The sequence below is a fragment of the Camponotus floridanus genome, unplaced genomic scaffold (assembly GCF_003227725.1).
Source record: "Camponotus floridanus strain SB8 unplaced genomic scaffold, Cflo_v7.5 scaffold68, whole genome shotgun sequence".
Lineage (NCBI taxonomy): Eukaryota > Metazoa > Arthropoda > Insecta > Hymenoptera > Formicidae > Camponotus > Camponotus floridanus.
Genome location: NW_020229836.1, coordinates 972,050 through 997,824, shown reverse-complemented (window position 1 = coordinate 997,824; position 25,775 = coordinate 972,050). Strand labels below are relative to the sequence as shown.

Here is a 25,775-nt window from a genome sequence, read left to right as displayed (position 1 = left end):
TTTCTGATTATATATAGATTCTAGTATCTTTGTCGTTGGGCATAAATACAGATTTAAAGATGTCAGTCTTCGACATTTCTTTCATATTTCTAGTAACATGATCTTGTTCATAGCAATATTATTTGGAAAATTAGTATATTTTATACATTAATGCTAAAATATAAATATTCGCGAAAAAATCTGCGTTTGCTTTACATACAATCTGCAAAGTGCTTCAGAAATAAGGAAACATAAATCCAAAATTGTATCTATCTTTAAAACAATTCAATTATTCAAAACTACACACGGGTTTTATCTCTTTGCGATTATCACTTGAATATTGTTTTCGCCTATAAAGTAGAAACGCTACATTCTATATAAGTACTTTTTTTTTATTAAGACGTATTTTATATATGTATATTATTAGGACGTATTTTATATATGTATATACAGAGTACGCATTTCACTTTAATCTTTTCTATAATAATCACTAAAATTAGTGGCTATTTAAAAAAAAATCAAATTATACTCTATTTCGACTATTTGTCAGTTTAACATATAATTTGAAAAAGAGACGTCAGCTTTTAATAATTTTTTTTTAACCACTGTTTCAGAGATAATTATGCGGAAATATTAAATTGGGAATGGTCCGATGTATATATTTAAATAAAATGTACAAGGTTTTATAATTTGAGAGCATCGTAAAATACATAAAATTTCTACATAATATGCATTAATCAAGTTACGCGTGACTATATGAACAAAATTTATTCTTTTCTTCAGACAAGTGTGTTTTTTTGTAATACTTTCATTTGTCATTTATATGCCTACTATATTTATTCAACTGCATAATAAATATATAATATCTATTAAGAGCGATCTATTTCTGTTAGTCTCTAAAGCGCGCGGGCATTACTACGAAAGGGCGAGGCATTTTGCATGAAAATAACTGCGGGAATTATAAGAACAAGATAGAAAAAAAAGAAAAGAGGGAGAAAGTCTTCTTGGAGTCTGAGATTAAGAGAGATGAGTGAGACGTAATAACATCGTGAGGGGTCACAAAGCATCGCGATGCCAGACCCATGATTTCTTCGTATGATCGAATCTATGTGCCAGCCATTGTTGTTCCAATAGTTGATACCTGTCCTGGCTAAGATATAGGGGTTTACCACGTCTGTAACAATAAAATTTATTTATAATAATTTATAATATAAGATAATATCAAGTATAAATAAGATATCATTTCTACTTTTAAATGTCTAATAATTTGTTTTATGAAAAAGAGAGAGAAAGGATTGTATTTAGACTATTAAGCGGCACTTAATTATTTTATATTTTTTTTATTATTTCGTGAATTGTACTCACTTTAGATCTCTGTCTTCTTCTTCGAAATCATCAAGATATAAAGATCCCCACAAGCACGCTCGTCGACCGCGTATCACGATAATGTAAGTCGAAGTCACTACGAGATAAATACCAGTTCCGCCTCCACAATCGATCGAATGCTACAAATGTATAAAAATATATTTGTATAAAATTTCTTTACAAATAAATAATAAATAAATCTGCTTCGTAGATAATATTTGCGTAGATATTTTTTGCGTATATACATAAAAGATGCTCACCTGAATAGCTTCGCATACATTCATCTGTTTGCAACAGTTTTGTTTAAGGCAGACGATAGTGCCGCACAACAAACAGATGCTAATTTCCTGCGGGACAGAATGGCATTGGCTGCATTGCCGCTCATGGTAGTACTAAAAAAAGAGATTACATGGAAATAAAAGTAATATATTATTAAATATAAATAAAGATATACGAACACACAATAGTTAAATCTTATAATTTAAATATTCTATATATAGACTTTATATACTATATATATATATATATATATATATATATATATATATATATATATATAGTCGTATTAATTATCGAGTTTTTCTAATATCTTTAAACACAAGGTATATTATTTTCTAACTACTGGATTACCGTGAAGATCTTTTCGTATTCTCTCGGGAGACTGAGCAACTTCGGCATATGCCAAGATATATGCTGTTCCACGATCAGGCCGCGGACTGGCTGATGATTTTGCCAATTGGCAAGAAATCCGAGTAATTGATCACACCAAAAAAGTGGCACCGAGACGCTCGCCTTTGGTTCTTGCCAATTTAAGGCCACTGTCGAATCGAAGCTGTCCCAACTCATGCCTTCTGTGACCAGCTCCAAATAGTACACCAATCTTACAAACTCGCTCTGCGGCGTTCTGATTAGAGGCAAAGGCTGTTCGTACAAGTGATAACGCAGCAACGAAGCTACTCGCAGAAACGGCAAACATAACGACTGGATCTAAATGTAAATCGATCGACGGAAAAATGGATATATAAATAATACATATATTTTGCAACATATTCGACTGAAGCAAGCTTTTATCTCTTTTCAAAAATTGTTATCGCTTAATTATTACATAAATGCCCAAGACAATTCATATCTTGCAATAAATTAATATTTTAGAAAATATTTGTTTTGGAAAAAAATTTACAGATCAAAACAATATTCGATTTGAAACACGTACTTGTTGTTCGATGCAGTGCGTTTTCACTTTGGCGTAAGTTGGCGAAGACGATGTAGACGGCTTGTCATCATCTGTACCGGAGTAAAGTCCGCTGTCACTAAAATATTCGATAACTTGGGCTAATATAGTCTCCGAGGGCGTGGTAGCGCAGCTATATCTCCTCTTCAAGATTGTGTTTCGTTCGGCTCGCGAGAAATTACAGCTTATCTGTAGTATTACTTGATAGTACAGCAAGTTGTAAAGGACCTTTACCACGCCCGAGAAGTACGCTATGGAAAAAGGATACATTAGTTATTTATTGCTCGATTATATTCCGGATATATGCCACGTAATCTATTTCGACATATAGTCCAAGAAAACGATACGTATAATCATTTGTTTTTGTCATAATACTACAACTGCAAATATAACTACAATGAAGAATTTCAGGAATTTTAATTAGAAAATGTCGCAACGTTAGAGTGAATGTAAAATCGAGATTATTTGATATATAATATTGAAATGTGCGCATACTTTGATCCAGATGCAACGGCAACAACAATATGAATTGAATGAGCATAGCAGTCGGGTCTCGCAGGAGTAAAGGAACCTCTCTTTCGCATGGTGTCAAGGCGAACGAAGATGTCGGTTCTTCTATCAGCGGTATAGCCAACTGCTGCCACACGTCATGTACCGGCCAGGTAACAAGTACACGAGCATGCATGGCCAAGACGTGAAGAAGCGCAACTGAAAGAAAAATACAAGTATCTTTCTGATTACAGTTTGTTCGTACAAATCTATAGATTAATATAATAAACGTACTACATGCGTACGAAAAAATAAATGGAAGGACAAGGTGAAATATTGATTGATAAATTAGTGCGTCAAGAGATGTTAACGTACCTATACAATCGCGTTTAGGCGTTAGAGGTATCGTAGTGGGCGGTGAATCGCACAACGATCCGCCACGCTGCACGAGTTCGATCTCAAAATTGGTTCGAGCTACTGAAGTTACGAAAAGGAACAAGCTTTGGTGACTAGGTTTACAGTTCTTTTGCTTATATTTTAGATACGTGCAAGTCGTCATATCCTCCATCGCTTTTCCCATCGCTACAGCTAGATTCGAAGAGATCTATAATAAACAATAAATATATTCAGCAATGTGTATTCGACATTTTATCGAAATGAATTATTCGAAATAATGGATAAAATATATAATGAATAAAAAGTTCATAAAAGAAGAAAAACATTTCACGTTTTCTGTAGGTACCGGATTTCGTTGTATCTCTTTGAGGAACGTGTTCAAATCTGCGAATATAGTCTTTGTGGAAGCGTGACGAGATCGCACCACTGCTGAGCACTCGCCTAATTGTGGCGACAACGGCAAAACAGAATTGGCTAACTGTCGACAAAGCGGACAGAAGTACTCCCCCCGTTCTACTGCCAGATTCTGTTGTCGTTGTTGACTACGAAGAGATTCCAAATAGGATTTTAAACAATCTAAGTGTAGGTGGTGACCGCACGTTTGTACATGGACACCGCCTTCCCAGCCTAGATTCACCGAGACTAGCCACGAAAACTGCAAGATTACAAAATATACAAATAATTATAGAAAATATAATTATAGAAAATAAGAATAATAATTATAGAAAATGTAATAAAGAAGTATTGTTTATAATTTCATATAACATAATTATATATATCATAATTTCATAGAACTGAAGAAAATATATAAAAAGCTGAAAGTGTCAAAAATATATGTATATTATTATTATGCATGTTATATATATGTGCTATTCGTTTACCGTGTGAAATAAACGACTCATTTCGTCCATTCTGCGGTCAAAATAAGCCCCTCGGGTATTTCCCTTCGGTATAGATGGATCCTCATCGGATGTGGGAAGAATTAGCCTGTCTGATTCTTGTCGTTCATGGCCAATGATACTAGTTGCCTACATCAAGAAAACACATATATATTTTAATTCATATTATAAAATATAAAATTCTTATGTTATTAAAATACCAATATCATTTTATGTGAGAAAAAGATAATAGGATGTTTCGATGATTAACATGAAAACAAACAAATGCATTACTTGAACTAATACAACAAGTCCCATTGGTTTATCTTCGCTACTGGGGGTAGTTTGATTACATATCACACAATCGTATTCTTTTTTACTAGCTAATTTAGTTGTGTTCTCCTCCTGATCCCAATCCATTCCAGATGCACCTGCTTCTTCTATAAAAAGGAGATAAGCATTTGATCAATGTAATTCAATAACTAAATCAAAGCTTTTTAATTTATATTCTTGTTGTTTGAATAAAATATCACAAATTAAAGTATAGAACTCTATTATATTATAAAATTATCTGTAATAACTTATATTTACAGTTTATATATATATAAATTTATTTTACCAGTCTTCATTGCTTTCTCCATAAATTGTTTCTGCTTGTTGGCAAATTCTGCCATCAGCTTTTGTTGCCTCTCCTTTGCTCTTCTTCGTCGCTCCTCTCGTTCGCGATTCTCTCTTTCTCGCTGCTCATCCTCCTCGCATTCTTGCATGCGGGGCCACAATTTGTTTCTAGTCTCGATAATAGTTTGTTTACATATAGGATCTAAATCCGCTATTTTTCTGAGTAGTTGTGATATGAAGAATGGCCCATCGCCAATCCGCGACTCACTCAGTGCGGAAGAATTACTACTATTACTATTACTATTACTGCTACTGCTGCTGCTGCTGCTACTGCTACTGCTGCTACTAGCTTCATTATCTGATATTGCACTCTGTTCAGGATTGTAGCTATCCGGTACACCCGACAATTGAGAATGTAATTTCAATAGCAGGGAAATTATGCTTTCTCCTACTTTTACAGTTTGTGGTTGCATCGATCCAGCCTAAAAGATATATGGATATTTTATAAGAAAAAAATATATGAATTGTGTATGTACAAATATATATATATATATATATATATATATATATATATATATAATGTGTGTGTGTGTGTGTATACGTATATATAAAAAAATATCATATTACCTGTGGTTCTCTCCTTTTAAAATGTTTGTGAGGGTTTGATGTGGATGGAACGATTTCTGTAGATCTATAGTTAACTGAATGTGCCGCGATTATCTCATTTCCGGCCATAACTGCCGGACGTTGAGGAGCAGGTGGTAACGCAGGCTGGTCGCCAATTGCATCTAATTATTAGTAAAAGAATATCATATAAAATAACTAAATTTTATTATAAGTCATATATTAAAATTAGAATAAAATTTATTAGAAATAAATTTAAAACAGATATATATTGAAATGATATTGTAATAAATGTAAGCACATACTATTTGGCGAAGGGGGCGATTCTATTGCTAGGGCCATAGATTCTTCTCCAGATGATGGTAGAGCTCTTTGCAGAGATATCCTTAAGTCATCCTCACTGTTACTACGAGGTATAGCAACGATTCTATCTTCAGGTACAATCAAATTATATTCCACTGTAATGTAATAAAATATGGTAACAATTGTGTACTTAAGTTTCTAAGAAAAATTTTATCAAACTTCTAAAAAAAATCAGATAATGGATATTATGAATGTCTCTCTGATAGAATATATTTTAAACAATATACACAATATACATATATATATATATATATATATATATATATATATGTATATATATGTATATATCTTTTCTTCATTATTGCAAAATAAATATTTTCGAATTAAAAATGTATATCATGCTATATATAATCTATAAAATATATAATTTATAAAAAATCCTGCTAACCACTTGTTGATGGTAAAGCTGGTAAGGGCCTAGCATTTTCGACTGACGGTGGTAAAGCCGACAAAGATGTTGCATTCGCATTCGATACACTATTGTCGTTCCTCGCAGTGTCTCCTGTATTCCTCATAGAAAATTCTAAAAATTTCAGAGCGTCTTTCTTCGTACTATTATTATAGTTGGTACTGTCATTTAGCATTAAAGATGTTGTCACTTCGCTCATTTCTCCTTGTACCTCCCACTCAAATTCACCTAATTATTATTAAATACATTAATGAATGTTTAAATGAATGTTACTATACATCAACACATTGCTGAGACTCGTTATCAGATTATTCTTATCATATTGTATAATATATTGTATTATATTGTATGTCAAATATATTTTTGTTTCTATATATTATCAACATTTTCTTTTTAGAAAATCACGTTATAAAAAAATGATATTGAGATTTGATGTTTTTAATATACTCATAAATATTTGATGTTTGTAATTATACTTACTGTCCGAGCTATTCGGCTCCGACTCTTGGACTAGAATCACTCGAGGTATCACTGTCCTCAGATTTTCGGACAAACTGTCACTTTTATACCATCCACCTAAATTCATATCCTTTATTACGCGAAAGCTGCTACGGGTATATTGACATAAAGGATTCACCTAGAAATGGTTATATCACCAAATTAATCACATGGATAGATTTAAAATAGATATTAAGAACACTTGTCTCTTAAGAAATAAATAAGTAATAAATCATTCTTGCTTATTTTTATTACTATTATATATTTTATTACTTATTATTTAGATTAAAAAAAATCTGAAAAGAGATGAAATTATTTTAAACAATCTAGAAAGTCAAAGTTATTTACAGATTTATCAGGTGAATCCGCAGTAATCACCGCCATCTCCAGAAGATAAACAGCTAATGCCATAACGTGCTCTGATATATTATGCCCATTTACAGCCTTATACAGTATTATCAGGATCATAGCATGAAAAACTCTGGTGCGTAGAACGATCCGAGGATCATCATAATCGGACGATACCGGAGCGGGATGCCTAAATGGAGGCCAAGGAGTAGCACTGTTTTTCAGTTTGCCTGATTGCTTCACGCTATAATGGAAAAATATACTTAACACAAACGGACTATTCTCTAAAGATAAACATATGTATTTGACTGATAAACGTACTATTCCGTAAAACGGTCCATGGATATTTGGAAGTCTCTCCTATGCACTGCTCGTAACAAAACATGCAAAGGATCGAAAAGCTCGTCCCATATCCGAGGCTTCGGTCCGTACATACCTTGCTGCATATTGCCACTCGCTTCAAGATTCGGAGCTCTATATTGCGCTACCTGTAAACGCATTATGCCAATAAAGCAAAATTAAAATCGTTTAATTTAAGATAAAAATTAAAATCGTTTAATTTAAAATTAAAATATAAAATTAGACAAAATATGTTATATCGAATTTAATATTTAAAATTCACAAAATTGTGATATGTAATAGGGGAAAAAAATTTTTGAAAGGAAATTAAAATAACGAAACATAATTCACCAACAACTTACATCAGCCAGGACAGATTCGAAGTCTCTGTTTTGAGTGGTTCCACAGCGTTCTGGCATCAGTTCCATTAGTTGGCTATGTGTCTTATCACCCATACACAATAGAGTCACCATTTCAAGACGAGACATCTCAGCATCCGATAAGCCTGGAACAAGAAAAATAAATGGCTTAATGATAGTATCACTTTAATTATTTTTTTACACTTTTAAAAAATATAGACAATAAGTAATTTTTAAAAAATTCTTAAGAAAAATTAATTAAAATCTCACCGAGATTTGTTCTCACGTTGACTAATGTAGCCAAGAATGTTAGACAACTCTCTAACATCGGCGTATCGTGCTCGCCCTCAAGATATTCATTTTGTGGAGCATTATACAAGCATAAACTCATCCATTCCTTCACATGAAATCTGTACAAATTTTGTTTAATGTATTAAATGATAATACATACATTCACAGGATTTAAAGCTATTTTCATATTTTTATTTATATAAATATATAAATTTATTGTAATTAAAATATTCACAACTATTGAAACATATTTTATTTCTATAAAAGAATCACGAATTATAGAAATTATATAAGTATATATTATTGTACTCGATATAAGCATATTATTGAAATTGAACGCAAAAATAAACAAAACAGAAAAACATTACTTTTCGATGATAGTTTTCAGAAAGACATCTGGCAATAATTTCGTGGCGCAAATTTGTAACAGATACAAATCTGCATCTACCATGGAATTGCAGAAATTACACTGAATATAAGTCATTGCTTGGCCCTTTATTTGGAGTCCGTTGCGAACCCATAATCCATTCAAGATTTCATAAAAAGCCACCTGAAAACAAAAACAAAACAAACAATTTATTTTATGTATCTAATACATATATTTATAATGAAAATATATTATAAATCTTGATATATAATTTTATTGTACCATATATTCAGTAAATTATAGTTTTCTAAAAATTTCTCTATACATAATTACATTACATTATAACATGTATGGTATTAATTATATGTGAAAACGACATTGTGGCGATTATAAACATCCTAAGAATGCGAAAAAACTGTTAATAAAATACACACTTTATCTCCACACAGTCTCTTTTACGATATATCATTGTGATTAAATTGTGTTAGCAAAACAATTTTTGATGACATATATACCATATACATGTATATCTAATCGCGTATCTCATGTAATGTGCAGAAGTCCATTGCATACAAACTTATATAAGAGAAATACAAACGCATTGCATAAGCATCTTTCCATTAAACATGCGCGATAGACCCTACATCTAACTTATTCACCTCTAATATAGTAATTTATATAATATATATATTAACGATTCTTCTTTATTAATTATCGCAGATAATAAATTATGTGTAACAGAATTTAAAATAATAATTTTTAATGCATGTTTTAAATATTTTCAGAAAAAAAAGAAAGGATTTTTTTCGAAATCAAAATAAAATTATTAAATAAAAATATTAAAATTATTAATTTAAAAAAAAACTAATCTTTTATATCTTTACATATTATATAAATATATTCAAAAATCTATTCCATCTCTTTTTAATCTCAATTAATTGTATCAAAACTTTACTTATAAATTTTAGGATTTGTATCCTAGGCTTTAATTTATCATTTTGTTTTTTATATCTACAATTTTTTTAAATGCAATGCTTTTTAAAAAACTTGTATTATATATTTACATATATATATATATACACATATTCGTGCTGAGATGAGAAAAGACAAAAAGATACAAAGCAGGAACGCAGCTAAAACGAACAGACCCATTCCATTCAAATACCGCGGCCGGGATATCCCCTACCATCTATCCATTGCCTTTCTCAGTCTGTTAACGGTCGTTTCATCCAGCCTTTAGTCCCGGCGTGTTAGCGTTGCCAGCAACAGTTACCGATATCTTTGACCTTATTATTTCGCGTTGTATGTTCCTCCCGAAATGGCCAAGTTCCGGGAAACTGTGATCCTCGTGCTGGTCCTAATTTGTAACAACAGCTATGGCTTTGATGTTAGTCTCAACGATGCGTTGGACATGATCAGGCTAGGTCGCGAGACGGTAGTGGAAGTTTTGGAATCCTGGGAAATGATCCGGCCTCATGCCAGCCACGAGTCAGAGAGTGATTTTCTATTCGTGAAAAGAATGGAGAAAGAATTGCGGCAGCGTATCGATCGGGTTTCCAAAAAGATCGACGAATACCAAGAACGGATGGAGACCAAGACCGACACGATCTTGACGCAGCTGCTGCTGCGATTGCCATTACAAAATAGACTAGATAATAGTCTGAGAGACTTGGATCATTACATCGGCCAAGTGCACGGATTGTACAATATATTCGAGATATATGCGAACAATCAGGACAGATATGAGAGGTACACAATGGTGCAGTTTGCAAAATCTTGCGTGTCGCCAAGATTGGGAGAACTTCCAGACGTTTTAAAGTCAATACACAGGATGATGGTGCCATCCGAACATCAGGTGTACAACAGAAGTATTCTGATGCTCCTGGCCAATCAGATGCAGGTAAGTTATATGCAGAGATTCTGCAATTTGTTAAAATAGTTGAAAAGATATCGGTGGATTTTCCGATTGATATTAGACAGCTTGGTGAATAAATATAAATAATTTCCTATTCCTTTTTTGTCGATTTGAAAAAGAGACTTTGTTCCATTTTTTTTAGATACAGATGAATGTATCTAGTCATCAATTTTGTGGAAAATAAAATGTATATACTTCGAGAAATTAAATTTATTCTATAAAGAGATTAAATTTACTATTGTTGACGTTGTATCAAAAGTTTGGCAATATAGAGATAAATGTGGAGAGATATTTCTATCCTTTAATATTAATGATAATAATATAAAAAAAATAAAATTGTTGTAAATAAAATTGTTCTCTCGAAAAATTTAATCTTCGATATATTAACTTGCTCTTATTTCATTGAAAATGATTATGTTTTTAAAATATATGCTATTTATATGCGATTTAAAACATATTAGAAGCGATATTATTAGAAATAAAATATATACAATATAAGTGCGATTATTTCTCTCATGGGAGTTTGTTTTATAAAGAATTTTTATTGATATGTCTTATTTCTATGAAAGTTATTTCATTCATCGCGTTGTATCTAAACTTAAATACTAATAGATTATAAGAAAATTAAATATTCTTTCAACTGCGAGAAATGTGCATCGTAACACTTAAATAAATAAAACGCTTATCGATAATTAAAATCATCGCAGATGATATTCAAGATTATTATGTTCAAATAGATGCAAAATATTCTTTGCTCTCAACTTATATTTTCAATTTATTTTTTTAACTCATTATTATATCATTTATTATTTATAAAAAAATTTAGCACTTATAATCTAACTATTTCTCTCAACTAATTCATCAGTTTATTATTTTATTATTACGCTTATCTTTTATTGTTTTATTTATTTTCACTGCTTTTCTTTATTCTCCAATTTGTCATTTATCGTTTATTGTCATGACTCAGTAACAAAGGGTGCGATAATTATATATATATGCGTAGGCACGCGTGTAAATAACGGCCCGTTCGTGGTAAGTATCCAAAGAGCGCGCGATAAACAGGAAGAACTGTCGTCGGCATTGTCCTCGACATACGCGCTGTCTATGTAAACTTGTGTCAATTTAGAGACAAGTCATGTGATGTTATTATAGAGAAATTAGTCACGAATCAAAGTCATGCGAATAAGCGGAATCCTTTCCCAGCTGGTGAATCTAGATTTCAGGTGACAAGCCGCAAAATGCGAACGTGAATGAAACGTTGAATTGCAACGAGCTTGGGCATCCCGTGTTATGAACAAATGACTCGATAACACATCGTAACAGGAACCCCATTGTATCTATTAAGTGCGGGCGGGTATTAGGTACTGAGAAGTGGTATCGCACTTTGGATCAAATGACTGTTATGAGGCTCGACATACTGCAATTTTACTTGCGATTTTATTCGCGAAAAGAGACAAAAAAACGGACATCATGTCAGCCGGAAGTCTGTCATTTTTTGATATTCTTTCCGGATACGCGATAAATAACATGAATTAACGCAAGCCGTTCGATTATAAATCGTTGCAAGTTAATTGACATCAGAATGTGCACGGATTTTATTTCCAAATCGTCTTAAATTCGCATTAAAAGATATGGAAATTGTAGCTACAATCTCAATTGTAATTATATATTAAATCGCCCTCTACACAGTTTCTTACGATCTATAATTTTCTATCTCGAATATGATTTATTACAAGGAAAAGAAATTTTTCTAAAATTGTCATCTTGAACAAAAATGCGGAAACATCAACAATTTTCGAATAATCAGCTATTGAAAATGAATAATTTTCGCAAACTAAACTTCAGAGAAAACAATGAGTGAGCAAATCTATATATATATATTCATCAATGGATTTTAGCAGAACTTCAACATGAGGGATTTAATTACAATATATAACGTTGAAAAGAATTGCAATATACAAATTATAATCGAATAATAACTTGTCTAATGCCCAAGGTTTTTTAATTTTTTGTATAATATATAACTTTCTTCTATTTTTCAATATTTTTATATACAAGATCTTTTAATCTTCTATGTAATATTCATGATATATTTTATTAATATTAATATCACATATATAATTCTAATAATTTTAATATTTATAATTTTTTAATATTCATAATTCTTAATGTAACTTGTTGCTACACATAAGTGTTAATATTGTTTATCTCAATATCGCACAATTTCAATAAAAATATTTATTATCCTTATAATTTTTCTGTTGAAAGTAATTTTCATGCAAATATCTTTCGCATCCATTCTCTCGCGTTCTCGTGGATACGTATGCAGTATGCATCGAATGAGACGCGAAAGGAGGGACACCACTACGAGTTCGGTATACATGAGGAGAACTTGGGGGGACCGATGCTAGGTAAAAGACATTGACGCATAACGTGAAACTCAGTCGAGTACGATCGGCCGATCGGTGAACGTGCGTGTTCGACGACTTGTATTAGTTACGTGCGTGTGTATGTGTATTGCTCTTGCGGTCTCGAGACGCAGTATAGTGTCCCGCATTCCGCGGACATGTAAAAAGGTGCCTTGTCGACGAAATTATTGACAGAACTTTGTTCCCTCTTTCAAACGTTCAACTTGTGTCCTCTAATAAACATAAATAACAAAGAACGCGTTAAAGAGAAATGAATTAGAACGCTCATGTAAATATATCCGTTTGAATATACACAGTATTAAAGAATTAATTTAAATTATATAAAATATCTCGGAAAAAAGTGTCTCAAATATGGCGAGATGACCTTTGAGTATTTTTTAGTTTTGATGACACTAAATTAACGTTAAAAGACATTTGAAAATTAGGGTATTATATTCTTTAAAATTTTAAAAGTTTTAAAAGTTTTTTTTTATTTTTATTACGTCTCTTCATCTTTCTCTATATTCATCTGCTTGATGATTTTATTTAGTCATTTACTTCGTTTCATTCACTGGTTATTGACTGATAAGAGAGATAATTATGTTTGTGTCTGTGTTATATAAAAGATAATAATTATTTATGTTGCTCGCAAGAATGAAACATCAAAGTGAATGTCAAACGATTAATCATTGAAACGAAATGGTCGACTTTCAGATTTAGCGAAATTTTCTTACAACTTTCATCTCACAAGTGACAGAAATATTGCGTTATTTTTTAAGAATTTCATAAAATTTTTTATCTTCAAATTATAATATCTCGCTATCATTAATTACAGATATGACAAAAGACATAAAAAAAAGTGTCGGTATAAAAATGAAAAATATTCTATTTTTTGTTAGTGTCTTTAAAAATTAATTATATTCATGTAAAAAGAATATTAATTATTAAAATATTGGTAGGAATGAGATGCGCCTAATAATTTCTACAAGTGTAAAAAGATCTGTTTTCTCAATTTTAAAATCAATATTTCAATTTTTTAAATTTATCACTCTGAATTTTCTATTTTCATTGATTTATATAAGAATTTCAAATCTTTAATGCTAAGAATAAATAAGAGTACAGAGTGCGGATTTATTCTTTCTATGAAATCAATGACGAGTTTCATAATTCTCTAAAATTTAAGAGCTTAGAACTGATTGGAAGTTACGAGGAAAAAAAAGAGAAGATGGAAAATAAGAAGGAAGGAGAAATCTTCGCGAAATATTCCACGACGTTTCTGCGGTTAACACAAGCGGTTATTTAATCCTCATCGAAAACAGTGTCACCCAATAGTTTCCTAGCCGTTCTAGATCATACACTAACGCGTCATTAACAGTCTCCTCCCTCTCTTATATCATGACCCCCCCCCCCCGACCGTGATCACATTCATCGTTCCGCTTAATGACGATCGCACCGATGTGTAAAGGTCGAATGGTTTGATCGAGAATATAATCTATACTTGGAATTGTATATCTCTACAATAAAAATTTATTAATAATAATAATAACAACAATAACAACAACAACAAATATATATATATATATATATATATATATATATATAAATAGAATAAAATTTATAATATCGTTTATAATATCTTTTCCAATCTTTGATTTTCTTTCCGCGTCTTCAGATACGAAAATTATCAAAAAGGTAAACACAGAGAGAAACTGACATTCTGTTAAGTGAATTATAAACGTGTGAGTCACCGTTGAAGGTTCGACTCCAAGAGGAAGAATGAGATACCTCACGTGCTTGTTAGCATTGGGAGCGTTGGCTGCGGCAGCCTTCGCCACGATCAAGAATGACACGTCGACAGTTGATGTGCTTATTGTTAGACAAGCTCTATTTCATCTGGAGAAGGAGCTGAAGAAAGATCTGGCTGACGAACGTAAATGGATCAACGCCGAAGCGCAAGAAAAGTACCTGTATCTTATCAGGACATACAAGAGATTCGGAGACCAAGTGGACGAACGATTTCCCCTGAACCGACGGGATTATCTGAATTCTTTGGATTCCCTGTGGCTCTGGGCCCGGGCCCAGACCGAGGCCAAAGGCGTCAATGGCCTGTACGGGGTGTTCAGGCAGATGCAGCGCGAGATTGTCGATCTGGATGCACCGATCAATGTTAAACAGTTGGCAAATTTCGCCGAGACGATCCTGCGGGATCCGAATGCTGCGATCCCGAGGGCTCTTGATCGCATCACGAATCTGATCGTCAACGAAAAATTGTTCATCGCGGCTTTTCAGGTATCTAGCCGAAGCAGCTGCGTGTCTTCTTAAGGGCCTATTCTAGCAGTATGAAAAATACATGATTTTAGGAATTTTTTCTGAAGAATATTAGGGATTTATAAGTTTTTTATATATGTTTTGATTGACGTTATTAAAGTAGTGTTATTTTGAAATTAAATATTTCAATTTCAGAATAAGCTGGAAGAAAGTAAATGTTTGTTCAGCACACAAGATACAAATGGTTTAGCGATATACTTTATGATAAATGCCGATTTCGATTTTGTTATTTTTAGAATTTTATAGATATCGAGAAAGTTTATAAAAGCAAATTTATGATGTCAGCCGAGAATTAGTTGTGATGCGTTTATTCTCGATTATAAATAATTAATTTTGAATGCTTCAATTTACATAAATATATTCAACGTCTCCGAAATATCTATAAAGTGTTTTTATACGTGCAGGAAGCGTCACAGCAACTGTGCAATGAGATGCAATCGCCGCAGCAACTGCTGTACAATTTGTACAATACCGTGGCGTTGACAGAGATCAAGGGTTATACTATGATCCAATTCTCCTACATGTTACTTCGTCTGTTCAACGAAGGTACTTGGCACCAACGATTACGTTTAAATATACACCCTATGTATTGTGTTTTTGACGTGGTACATGATTCATTGTACAATTAAGATCAATTTTCGCGAGCTCGTACTCCCACTTGAAACGCATCTGGATAAATAGATGTTTAAATTAAAAGCTAAATGTTGCAAAATAAAAGATTAGAAATTTGCGATAAGACCCTACAAAATAATTTATTTATAAAAATAAATGAAATTTTTTATTTCCGAATCGTCTGAATCGAAAAAGCTAGTGAGATGCACGATTACGATACATAAATATACCTAATTTCCTGAATTTAACACAGGCAATAACTTTAACGAGGAGATTCAGACGCTGAAAAATCAATATGGGATCAGGATGTCCGAAACGTTAAGAGCCGTCAAAGTCGCAATGGCTTTTGCCCCGAGAGATCTTTGGAGATGCGATCCCAGTGTACATAAATTAGGTAAAACTCCCTAAAAACAGAATAATTAATTTATATATCTCAATTGCAATATGATTTATAATTTATATATTGATTTGTTTAGATAAAACTTATACCGAATTGGAACAGCTGTTTCAAGGATTCATTGTAAACGAAGTAGATTTAAACAATGAAAACACGTGCAAGGAGAACTGCGGTTATTACACATATAGTAAGGTGCACGGTTGCTTTAAGAATCAATTTTGCGCGCAACAACGTCGGTGTAATGGCAAGATAGTGCAATGCGAGTACATCGATTCTGATATGTGGGTTTGTCCATCAGTAAGTATTTTTAGTTTCAAGATGCATAAGTGACCTTTATAAAAATTGTATACCACAGAAAGAAGTTTTTGATTTAAGTTGAAAAAATTTCAGTTGTATTGTACGAAGAAAAAAGAGCTAACAAATTTAAAAATCAAGTTTACATAAAATGGACAAATTAAACAATTAAAATTATTACTGAAAAATTAGAATTTCGAGATTAGAAAAAATAACGTAATCAAAAGTAGACTTATAATATTTTCTTATGATATTTTCCAATTAATTCGAATATTTTATTATTCATTTAGGATAAAGATAGCCATAGACGGTACGAATATATCGAGTATGAAAATGGTATCGTTTACGGAAACAAAAATACATGTCGCAGAAGTACGACCAAAGTCGATAGCTGGTGGCGATGGATTTTCTGGCATTGCAGTTATTGCTTTTGTTATTGCGACGATCATAATACGAGTTCCGATCGATATTTTAGTCTCCGATCCGTGACGTCCGATATCTCAAATAATAGGTAAGAATCGTGTAGCCAATTGAATGGAAAAATCAAGAATTAATAGAATTTGAAATGATATGCAATATAAAATTAAAAATATAATATCTATTCATTGACAGAGTTATAACGGGAATAAGATTAAAGAAGATAAATAAAATTATTCATATACAAATCCAAGAGGGCCAATTGTTACCACGAGGAGCAATTAATACGTCTACGACTGAATGGCAGCCGGTCGATGCCTTTTCGATCTCGGACTTTAACGTTAAAAGTGATATTGATTACCATAGACTCGTGTGGGAAAAACGCGCTTTGGACCTCGATGATTTACAGTCGTCGCAAGATCATCTCCTGACAGGTAATTCGAAAAATCGATTTTAATTGACATCTAAATTTTATGAAACTCGTCTATTATGTATTTTCAATATAAAATGTAACACTATTAATATGTATCATTCGTAAAAATAGAATTATATATAAACGTGAGTATATACAATAATATAAAATCTGATTTAGGCATTCGATTCCGAATGGTTGGTAGCCGTCTAAACTTGGAAATAATGGTGACTCCGTTCAATTTCACGTCCGGATTATTAATTCAACCTGAGGAAAAGAGCTTTTGGCATAGCAACGACATTACTGACAGGTAAGTAAAGTCTTTCTCTCTCCAGCTTAAGTTTAATATGATACAAATTTTCATATAATTTATAAATATTCATTTATTTTTTTATCATCGATTTAAAGCTCAATTTTTCATTATGACTTATACTTTCAGAACCGAGCTAAAGTTTATCGAACCCGACATACCGATTCGCGAATTCCTGCAGAATGTACCGGATTCTGCGGTGAATCAATATTTGAACTTCGCACCAAGCGATCGACGAAAGGATGCGGCGCAGAGCACGATTCCCTTCCTTGATATTCAACCAATTGTGCCAGACCCACCGGTACCGATCGCGGGTGCTGGTATCTTTCACAAGGGTCAAAGAAAATCAGGCGGGTTTGTCGCTTTAAAATTGATCACTTATGATTTCGCGCCACATCTACAAGTCGACCTACCACCAACACCACCAGTTCTGGAGACTCCGAACGAAATAACAGCCTCATAGAAAATTTTTCACACTTTTCATCAAAATAACGCATTAAAAAAACCTGTGATTTATATATATACACTAGGATATATATACACACAAGGACTTCACATCCTTAAGGAGTAGGTATCAAAATAAACGAAGGCAATGAATCGTCAAGTCATTGTGTATAAAATATTGGAGATCGAAAGTTTTAGTTTTATGGAAAAAAAAAACTTTGATAAATAAAGTAAATAATAAAAAAAATCAATATTGATATATAAAATTTAATAAACGAAATATATAAAATAATTTTATTTTAAAATTTTTTAAAACTTTCCATCTTTATGAGATTTTACTTTAGACTTTCTATATTTCGAATCAAAATGCGATTACGAAAATAATTTTTCACTTTAAGAAATATGGAAAACACATTGATTGATCATTTGCAATTATGTATATCTTGTTGGAAATCTAATGGAAATCTGATTACCAATTAAAATCCTTGTTATGAAATTAACATACAATAATTCAGATTAACTATATTTAAGTTCCCTCTTCTTTATAATTACATTTAAATAGAGATTTTCTTTCATTCATTTTATATTAAATATTAATACTCATAATAAATTAATCATATGTATACTAGTGCATCATGCATATCCCAAAATCAACAATTTACTAATAACTTATATCGTCAGTCTTGAACTCAACAGCTTTGTTTAATAAAAATGTTAGGTAATTGATTTATATCAAAATTTTACAATCACAAATTTTAAGTTTTCTTATGTGAATTAAATAAAATATAAAATAACTAAAATAAGAATTCATAAATAAATTGAAGTAATAAACATAAAACATAAAGCTTTAAAAGTTATATCAGCAGAAAAAATTATGTAATTATGTTAATTAAAATTATGTATAAAATTTTCTGGATCTATAAATTAATGACTTTTATACTGTGTTTTTTATAAGTGTGAAATATAACTAAAGTTTGATATAAATTTTGATTTATCATCAAATATGTGAATTAGATTCTTTTGTTTTTCAGTTTTTGTTATTTGAATATATATATATATCCATATTGCATGGATTTAAAAATTGTGGATGAGTATTTGATAGATTGTCACTTCTTTTCTACAATTCGATTTCGTTATCATTAAAATTTGTTTCAGAATTAGATTAAAGATTATAAGAAAATACTTCATCTTAGATTTAAGATTAATATTAGAATAGTATATATCATACGATAATTGCTTTTTTATTACATTGAAATTTTATGTTTGTAATGACTTTGTAAACAGTCTTTCAGATTTAGTTTGTAGTAGATATTATTGAATAATCAACTTTGTAATATTTTTATATTGTACAGGAATTTTTCCTTCCATGTAACTATAAATGCACACAAGTCTTTCAAAATAAATTTCCATAATCACATTTGTATGTATGTTAAATTTTTGCGAATAATATATATTATAGACATATATAAGTTAATATAATGTTAATAAGTGCTGTTAATTGAAAATAAGTTCAAGTTATTAATTCTTCGCAAATTGAAAAATTTTGATAATTTGTTTTAATCAAATCGAACAATTTCTAGTTCATTTTTTTTTAATTTAAATCTCTAGTCTAAGCATTGAAAGATAAATTTTATACTAAATCGAAAGGAATTAGGCTCGTTATGTATTAAACAACAAGATAAGAAAACTAGCGTCTCCGAGTCACAGCGGATGATAATGCCTAAAAATTCTTTAATTGTACGCGAAAATTTAAACGAGAACAAAGCATGTGCATATATTTTACTTGGTGCATTTACCAAGATCGCCCGGCAAGCGAACGACTCGGGTTTGATTCCCGATTCGACTTCGCCTCGATATTTTTCTCGTCTCTCTAGGGCGGTAAAGAGGGTTTTTATAGAATTTCTCAAAAATGAGAATCTATATATCTTGGTAACTGCACCAAGTAAAATATATACATATGCTTTGTTCTCGTTTAAATTTTCGCGTACAATTAAAGAATTTTTAGGTATTATCATTCGCTGTGGCTCGAAGACGCTAGTTTTCTTATCTTGTTGTTTAATAAATTTTATGAATTATAATGTTAGCCTTGTATATCATGGAATTACGAAGGATCAATGCAAGTAAAAAAAGAAGTAAAAAGTACTCACCTGAACTCGCAGTGGATGCATCATAAGGAGATGCAACATGTCTGTGGGCGGTAGTAACTCGCGTAGAGTCGCTCCCTGTTGTCTAATTGCCTGACACATAAACACGGCGAGATATCGATGAAGCGGCAGATGAAACGACACTTGCAGACTATCACTCTGAAAAAAGTGAAAAGAAATATGAATAAGTTTCTAATGCAATACATACACAAGAACAGAAGCAAACATTTGTACTTACTACGTTTGGATGAGTATAATTCACGGCATCTAACCAATCTTGCAAAGCCGTGAGGCAAAAGGCGAGTACTCGTCGACTTAATGTCGCACTTTCAGGTCCGCGAAGATGCGACACTAAGGCCCACATTGGGTACGCACTAGCCTCCAATTCCGCACTAAACGCTGCATAATAAGTGTTGGGTTCGAATTCGACATGCTGGCTCAACTCTCTTTGGTTGACGTTCATGCCTTGAAACATGGACAAAAAATCGAACCACATTTCCAAGAGAGTATTATCGCTCATAAATCTGACTGCGACTGGTTTGTGTGAGAGCACATTGTTTAAGTCGGACACCAATGGCCAATAACAATGTTCCTTCATCACTTGACGTCCACAATCCACGACATAATGAAAGTTCTTATCCGGATCTGAAATAAATCTTTCTTTAATCCTTGCTCTTTGATTTGGATTCATGCATTCTAGTCTAATTTGTAATTTTAAAGACTAGAATCTATACATACCATGCAAGGTATTCTCAATGAGTATTTTGCTCATCATGTATTTCAAACTGATAACCATAACATGTAACAATTTTAACTGGTCAACCATCCTTAATGCTAGCTTCTCGTTACTAAACAACTAAAAAGTTTTACAAAAATTAAAAATTAAGACATTACAAAAATATATGTAATATATGAAAAGAAATAAATACATTGTAAATGAAAATCTTATTTTCATATTATATAAAATGAGAATAAATATTATTTATATTTTCTTTTCTCTTTGATCATTATATGCTCTAACACTTTTTTTGGAAAACAATTTTTTAATACAATTATATTAATGAAAGTATAGTAATTTGTGTTTTGTGTTATAAGAAATTGTATAGACTATGATTAATGAAATATTCACAATATCTGTTATCTAAGTTTAATAAAATAAAATTACCTGTACGCTAACATGTACTACTCTATTGCTCAACGTATCGGGATCTGTGGAACGCTCGAGCATCATAGAGATTCTACTGTAGTGCAACACAAAGGCGCGGGTTAAAGCTTCCTTATAATCAGGATCTGGCAACATGTTCAATAATAGACAGACCAATTTTTGCGGAAATTCGTAAGCAACTGTCCAGAACATCAGTTCCTCCAAGAATGTGGTATGTTCCAAGTGTTCTTGAAGCGATACACATTCTGAAACGAAGCAAATCTCGTCATTAATGTTAATACAGCATATATATATAAATTGTTTAAATTTTTATCGAGTTGAAATTATTGTTAAAGTTATCGAAATTTTCGTAATTGTCCACAAATTACAATATCAATTACATTATTTACCTTTATATTCATCGGGTGGTTCTGGATTCGGCAACGATTTTACGGCATGCTGATATATTTTATTGCTATCTTGGCAATAACTATCATACTCGGATTGTCCCGTTAAGACCGAGGGATCCATGAGACCTCGATACTTTTGCGGATTCGTGAGAGCTGATGTCATAACGTGTCTCATTAATGCGCCCATATTGTTTAAATCGAGCAGCATAGTTAAATATGAATCTGCTTCATGTATAGCACCTCTATAATCTACATCCATTTTACTAAAATGCACAAAACAATAAATTAATAATATTTTTACTAATATGTATTATTACAGTATTATTTTTTTAAGTGAATATCTTTTTATGCATATATGTACATATATATATATATATATATATATATATATATATATATATATAAAATTTAAAAATGATTCTGAAATTTTACAAATATATTTTAAATCTCGAAAATTAAGACAGAGTCCTAATAAGTCTGCATCGCAAAAATTTCTTAACTTAAAAAAAATGTAGCCATTTTAAATTATATGGCACAAGTTAATTTAATTATAATTTTAGAATGTATGCAAGCTATTATAAAATATCAATTTGTTAGATGAAAAAATTAAAACTAGATAAAGATTTTTTACAAATTTCATATATGCTCTGTAAAATATAACAAAAAAAAATCACTATCCATTATTAAACTTATTATTAAAAAAATTAATAATAATTTTTGTAAATGTATATCTAACATACCAATTCTCGCGTAAATGTTGTATAAGTCGAAGAATAATTCTGGGCATCATTGCCTCGGCTACACACATCAGATCTGATGGTGCGACTGATTTATTTACAGCTGCCTTTGGCCCATGCCTATCACAAAATCTGTAACATAAAAAATAAATTAGTAACTGATGAAAAAAATATTTGGCAAATCTCGGTAAGGAAATCTGCTGTATTTCATTAAAATATTTGTAAAATTTCATTGAAAAAAATCAGTAATATTAAAAAAATTAAGATATATATATAGAGTAGGGAAATACTCTCAATATATATTCTACAGATTTCCATTACTGTGTGAGATGTTTTTGATAATTATTTTACCCAGTCTCCTTCATCACAGATGTATCGCCACAGTCACATGCACCACCTGCTTGGCTGAGAAACATATTGAAATCATGACGATGATGATTTCCTTTTTTGAAACACTCAGTACACAAGGACATACAAGGAGATATGCCACATGTACGACAGCGATATGCTACAAAGTTTGGTGTCCATACCAGACCACAAGTAGTAGCATTATCATAAGTACGTACTGCAAAAAAAAGCAAAAATTTAGTTAGTAAATAAAATGAGCGTTTTTATCCCTAATAAAATTCTTATTTCTTTTAGAAAATAATTCTATAAAAGTATATTTCTGTAATTATCATATTCTGTAATTATGTAATTTGTTAATAATGTTCATTGTATTATTAAAATTTTAAATTCAACATCCTAATATCTGAATATAAAATATATATAAAAGTGGAAAAATTAATTTATTTTTGAAATGTTTAAAATCATAGTTAATTCTTCTTAATAATATAAATACAAAATATAAACAATAAGTGATGTAAGTAATGCTATAGTTATACATGTTAGTTTTGATATATATTTTATATTATTTTTGTATAAAATAAATCTATAAAAACTAATGTTCCTTTCAATGTTTTCTTTAACTTATATAACATTTGGAACAGAAAGTACAATGTAATTCTTGTAACACAAGTTAGGTTAAATTCGCGTCGGCTATAGCTATAACTCTATACTTGTCTTCTCATAACTATATGTTTATCTGAAAAATTTAGCACTGCCAAATACGCAATTTGTGTATATTTATATCCAGACAACTTTTTTATAAATCTTGTGATGTCAAATAAAACGTTTTTAACTTTGAATTGAATTATTTATTAAAATGAAAAATGTAGTTCCACCAGTACCATACAATAACTCAATCGCAAAATTTATAAAGATATTTAATCTTGTCTGCAAACAAATTATATTGTTTAAATGTAAAAAATTAAATCTATTTATAAATTTTTATATCTGAATGCTGCATATGAATTTTATAATTTTAGATATTAATAGTTAAACAATTTATCAAAACCACAAATATTCTAAATATTAATATTATAAGTTATATATATATATATATATATGTTATATATAGTTATATAGTTATGTATAGTTGTATATATAGCATATATATTGTATATATAGTTATATATAGTTATATATATATATATATATATATATATATAATGTATATTTTTATAATTTTTATTATTGTAAATATATATCTAATAGAAATGTTTGACAAGTACTGAAAATATTATAAATTGCTGTTTGTATAATTTTGTTACATTGTATATTTTATACATTATGTATATTCTAATGCAAAAAGCTAAATATGCTAATCAAAGATCAACTTTTGTGTCAATATAGAGTTTCCTATGCACATAAAATGTTAATAATTGATCACAAACTACAAAAGGTGCTGATTATAAAACAATTTTTTTCCGTGTTGATCGCATCATCCATCGCATCGTTGAATAATTAAAACAACAAATAAAAGAACAAGAAATAACAACGATAAATAGGAATTTTTTCCAAGCTGCTCCAAAATGTCTCATGCATGTTAACAAGTTACAAAGGCAATTTTGCAGTCCGAATTTTTCGTATTATCGCGAACAATTTCAAGACACATAACTCTTCGCGAAAAATTCCAGAAATTCTCATTGCAAGATATCCCATAATCGCGGATATTCACCTGTACTGGCGAACTCGTCGGGCGTGCGTCCACCGGCCATCAACCACTTGCACCAGTCGATGGTCTCCCAATCGTCGATGGGCTTGCTGGGGTTCAACAGGACGTTCAGCAGCTCGTTGAGATACGGTGGACAACCGCCGGTGTCTCGACCCGTGGTCAAGCTGATGTAGGCGGCCGCCCCTCGCTTGCCCTTGCCCATCAGCACCTGGACATCGGGCGACGTGCTGCTGGAGGTCGACGCCATCCTGAGCCTGTTGTCTATCTTAGAAAGGAACGTCGCACTCTTCGAGAATCAGATGAGTTTTATTTATTCCCGAAGCAGAAAGAGCTCGCGCTGAGGACCAAGCGCTCGACGAACGGCCCCATATCAGCAGTGGATGGACGCGACTCTTCCCTTCGATCCGGGAAACGTTGCCCTCGTCGTCGGCGCGACCGCTGCGATTGACAGCAGATGAGGTCGCCGACGAAGCCCGTTAACGTCGCGGCGTCGCGGCGTCACGGCGCCACGACGTACGGTGCGGTAATCGCAAGAGATGAACGGTGATCCGTCGTCCCTCTGGGTCTCTAGCTGGAGTCTTCTCCGGGCACCGGTCCGCGACGAATATACCGTACGGATCACGCTCAGTGGATGCCCCTACGCGACACGGTACAGAACAGCACGACACGATATGACCGACACGACACGGTATAGATGCGGATACAGTATAACGCGAGGACGTGAGGACAGACTATGTACGACAGATCATCGATCAACGAGTCGATCGATCGAGGGGAAGAGCCGAGGAAATTGGCGACCAAGACGACTAATACGAGATCAGGCGATCAGCCAGTCCCCAATGTCAAGTCCCACTGACGCGTCCACTTGCTACTTGCTCGACAATCCGACTGACCGAGCTGCTTTATTGACGTGGTGAGGTGAAACATATATAAGCGAAGATCCTCTAATGGCTGAGTTCCGTAAAGCGCATATGCGCGCACGTACCTATAGTATCCGTCACGTATACTGTAGGTAAATACGCGATATGCGCTTTACGGAATTCGGCCAATACGAGTTTGGGCACGGGTGACTTCTTGCTGATTGGTCCAAAGATTCTTAGAACAAAAATGGCGAAACCAATAAAAAGTTGTTTCGACGTTATTATTCTATAGATATAATATCCCTAAGAAACAAAGCTTCTTATTGGATATTA

At 32.0% G+C, this 25,775-nt stretch overlaps 2 protein-coding genes across 4 annotated transcripts; one reads left to right on the top strand and one right to left on the bottom strand.

The window, feature by feature from the left end:
• Window positions 1-25,541, bottom strand: LOC105258579 (E3 ubiquitin-protein ligase Ubr3). The gene is made up of 28 exons (XM_011269923.3): window positions 24,586-25,541; window positions 22,878-23,091; window positions 22,530-22,658; window positions 21,790-22,052; window positions 21,401-21,645; window positions 20,974-21,091; window positions 20,474-20,880; window positions 20,239-20,394; window positions 8,556-8,737; window positions 8,167-8,306; window positions 7,900-8,042; window positions 7,520-7,686; window positions 7,199-7,442; window positions 6,833-6,989; window positions 6,332-6,580; window positions 5,886-6,038; window positions 5,584-5,744; window positions 4,958-5,438; window positions 4,633-4,778; window positions 4,342-4,488; window positions 3,807-4,115; window positions 3,440-3,668; window positions 3,071-3,283; window positions 2,558-2,826; window positions 1,975-2,331; window positions 1,605-1,736; window positions 1,345-1,484; window positions 1-1,153 (listed from the first exon to the last, which is right to left on the bottom strand). The coding sequence occupies exons 1-28, from the start codon at window positions 24,827-24,829 to the stop codon at window positions 1,036-1,038; spliced, it is 5,913 nt and encodes a 1,970-aa protein (XP_011268225.2). The 5' UTR covers window positions 24,830-25,541; the 3' UTR covers window positions 1-1,035.
• On the top strand, window positions 9,873-18,306 carry LOC105258578. Of its 3 annotated transcripts, none has more exons than XM_011269922.3 (9): window positions 12,904-13,166; window positions 14,550-15,166; window positions 15,610-15,751; window positions 16,071-16,211; window positions 16,294-16,511; window positions 16,799-17,019; window positions 17,121-17,359; window positions 17,518-17,647; window positions 17,777-18,110. In XM_011269922.3, the coding sequence occupies exons 2-9, from the start codon at window positions 14,654-14,656 to the stop codon at window positions 18,108-18,110; spliced, it is 1,938 nt and encodes a 645-aa protein (XP_011268224.1). In that variant the 5' UTR covers window positions 12,904-13,166; window positions 14,550-14,653. The 3 variants fall into 3 exon arrangements, with proteins under 3 accessions (XP_011268222.1, XP_011268224.1, XP_011268223.1); XM_011269921.3 differs by having other exon boundaries at window positions 12,905-13,045; XM_011269920.2 differs by lacking the exons at window positions 12,904-13,166; window positions 14,550-15,166 and adding an exon at window positions 9,873-10,454 and having other exon boundaries at window positions 17,777-18,306.
• Window positions 25,542-25,775: the final 234 nt, after the last annotated feature.

Bases quoted from the DNA above. Each gene is read 5' to 3' on its own strand.
- LOC105258578 (XM_011269920.2), top strand. From the start codon at position 9,873: ATGGCCAAGTTCCGGGAAACTGTGATCCTCGTGCTGGTCCTAATTTGT. The intron at 17,020-17,120 runs GTAAGAATCGTG...ATTCATTGACAG, and splicing joins TCCGATATCTCAAATAATAG to AGTTATAACGGGAATAAGAT. The intron at 17,360-17,517 runs GTAATTCGAAAA...AATCTGATTTAG, and splicing joins GCAAGATCATCTCCTGACAG to GCATTCGATTCCGAATGGTT.
- LOC105258579 (XM_011269923.3), bottom strand. From the start codon at position 24,829: ATGGCGTCGACCTCCAGCAGCACGTCGCCCGATGTCCAGGTGCTGATG. The intron at 8,738-20,238 runs GTGAGTACTTTT...TTTTGTTTTCAG, and splicing joins TGCATCCACTGCGAGTTCAG to GTGGCTTTTTATGAAATCTT. The intron at 2,332-2,557 runs GTACGTGTTTCA...ATTTACATTTAG, and splicing joins CGCACTGCATCGAACAACAA to ATCCAGTCGTTATGTTTGCC.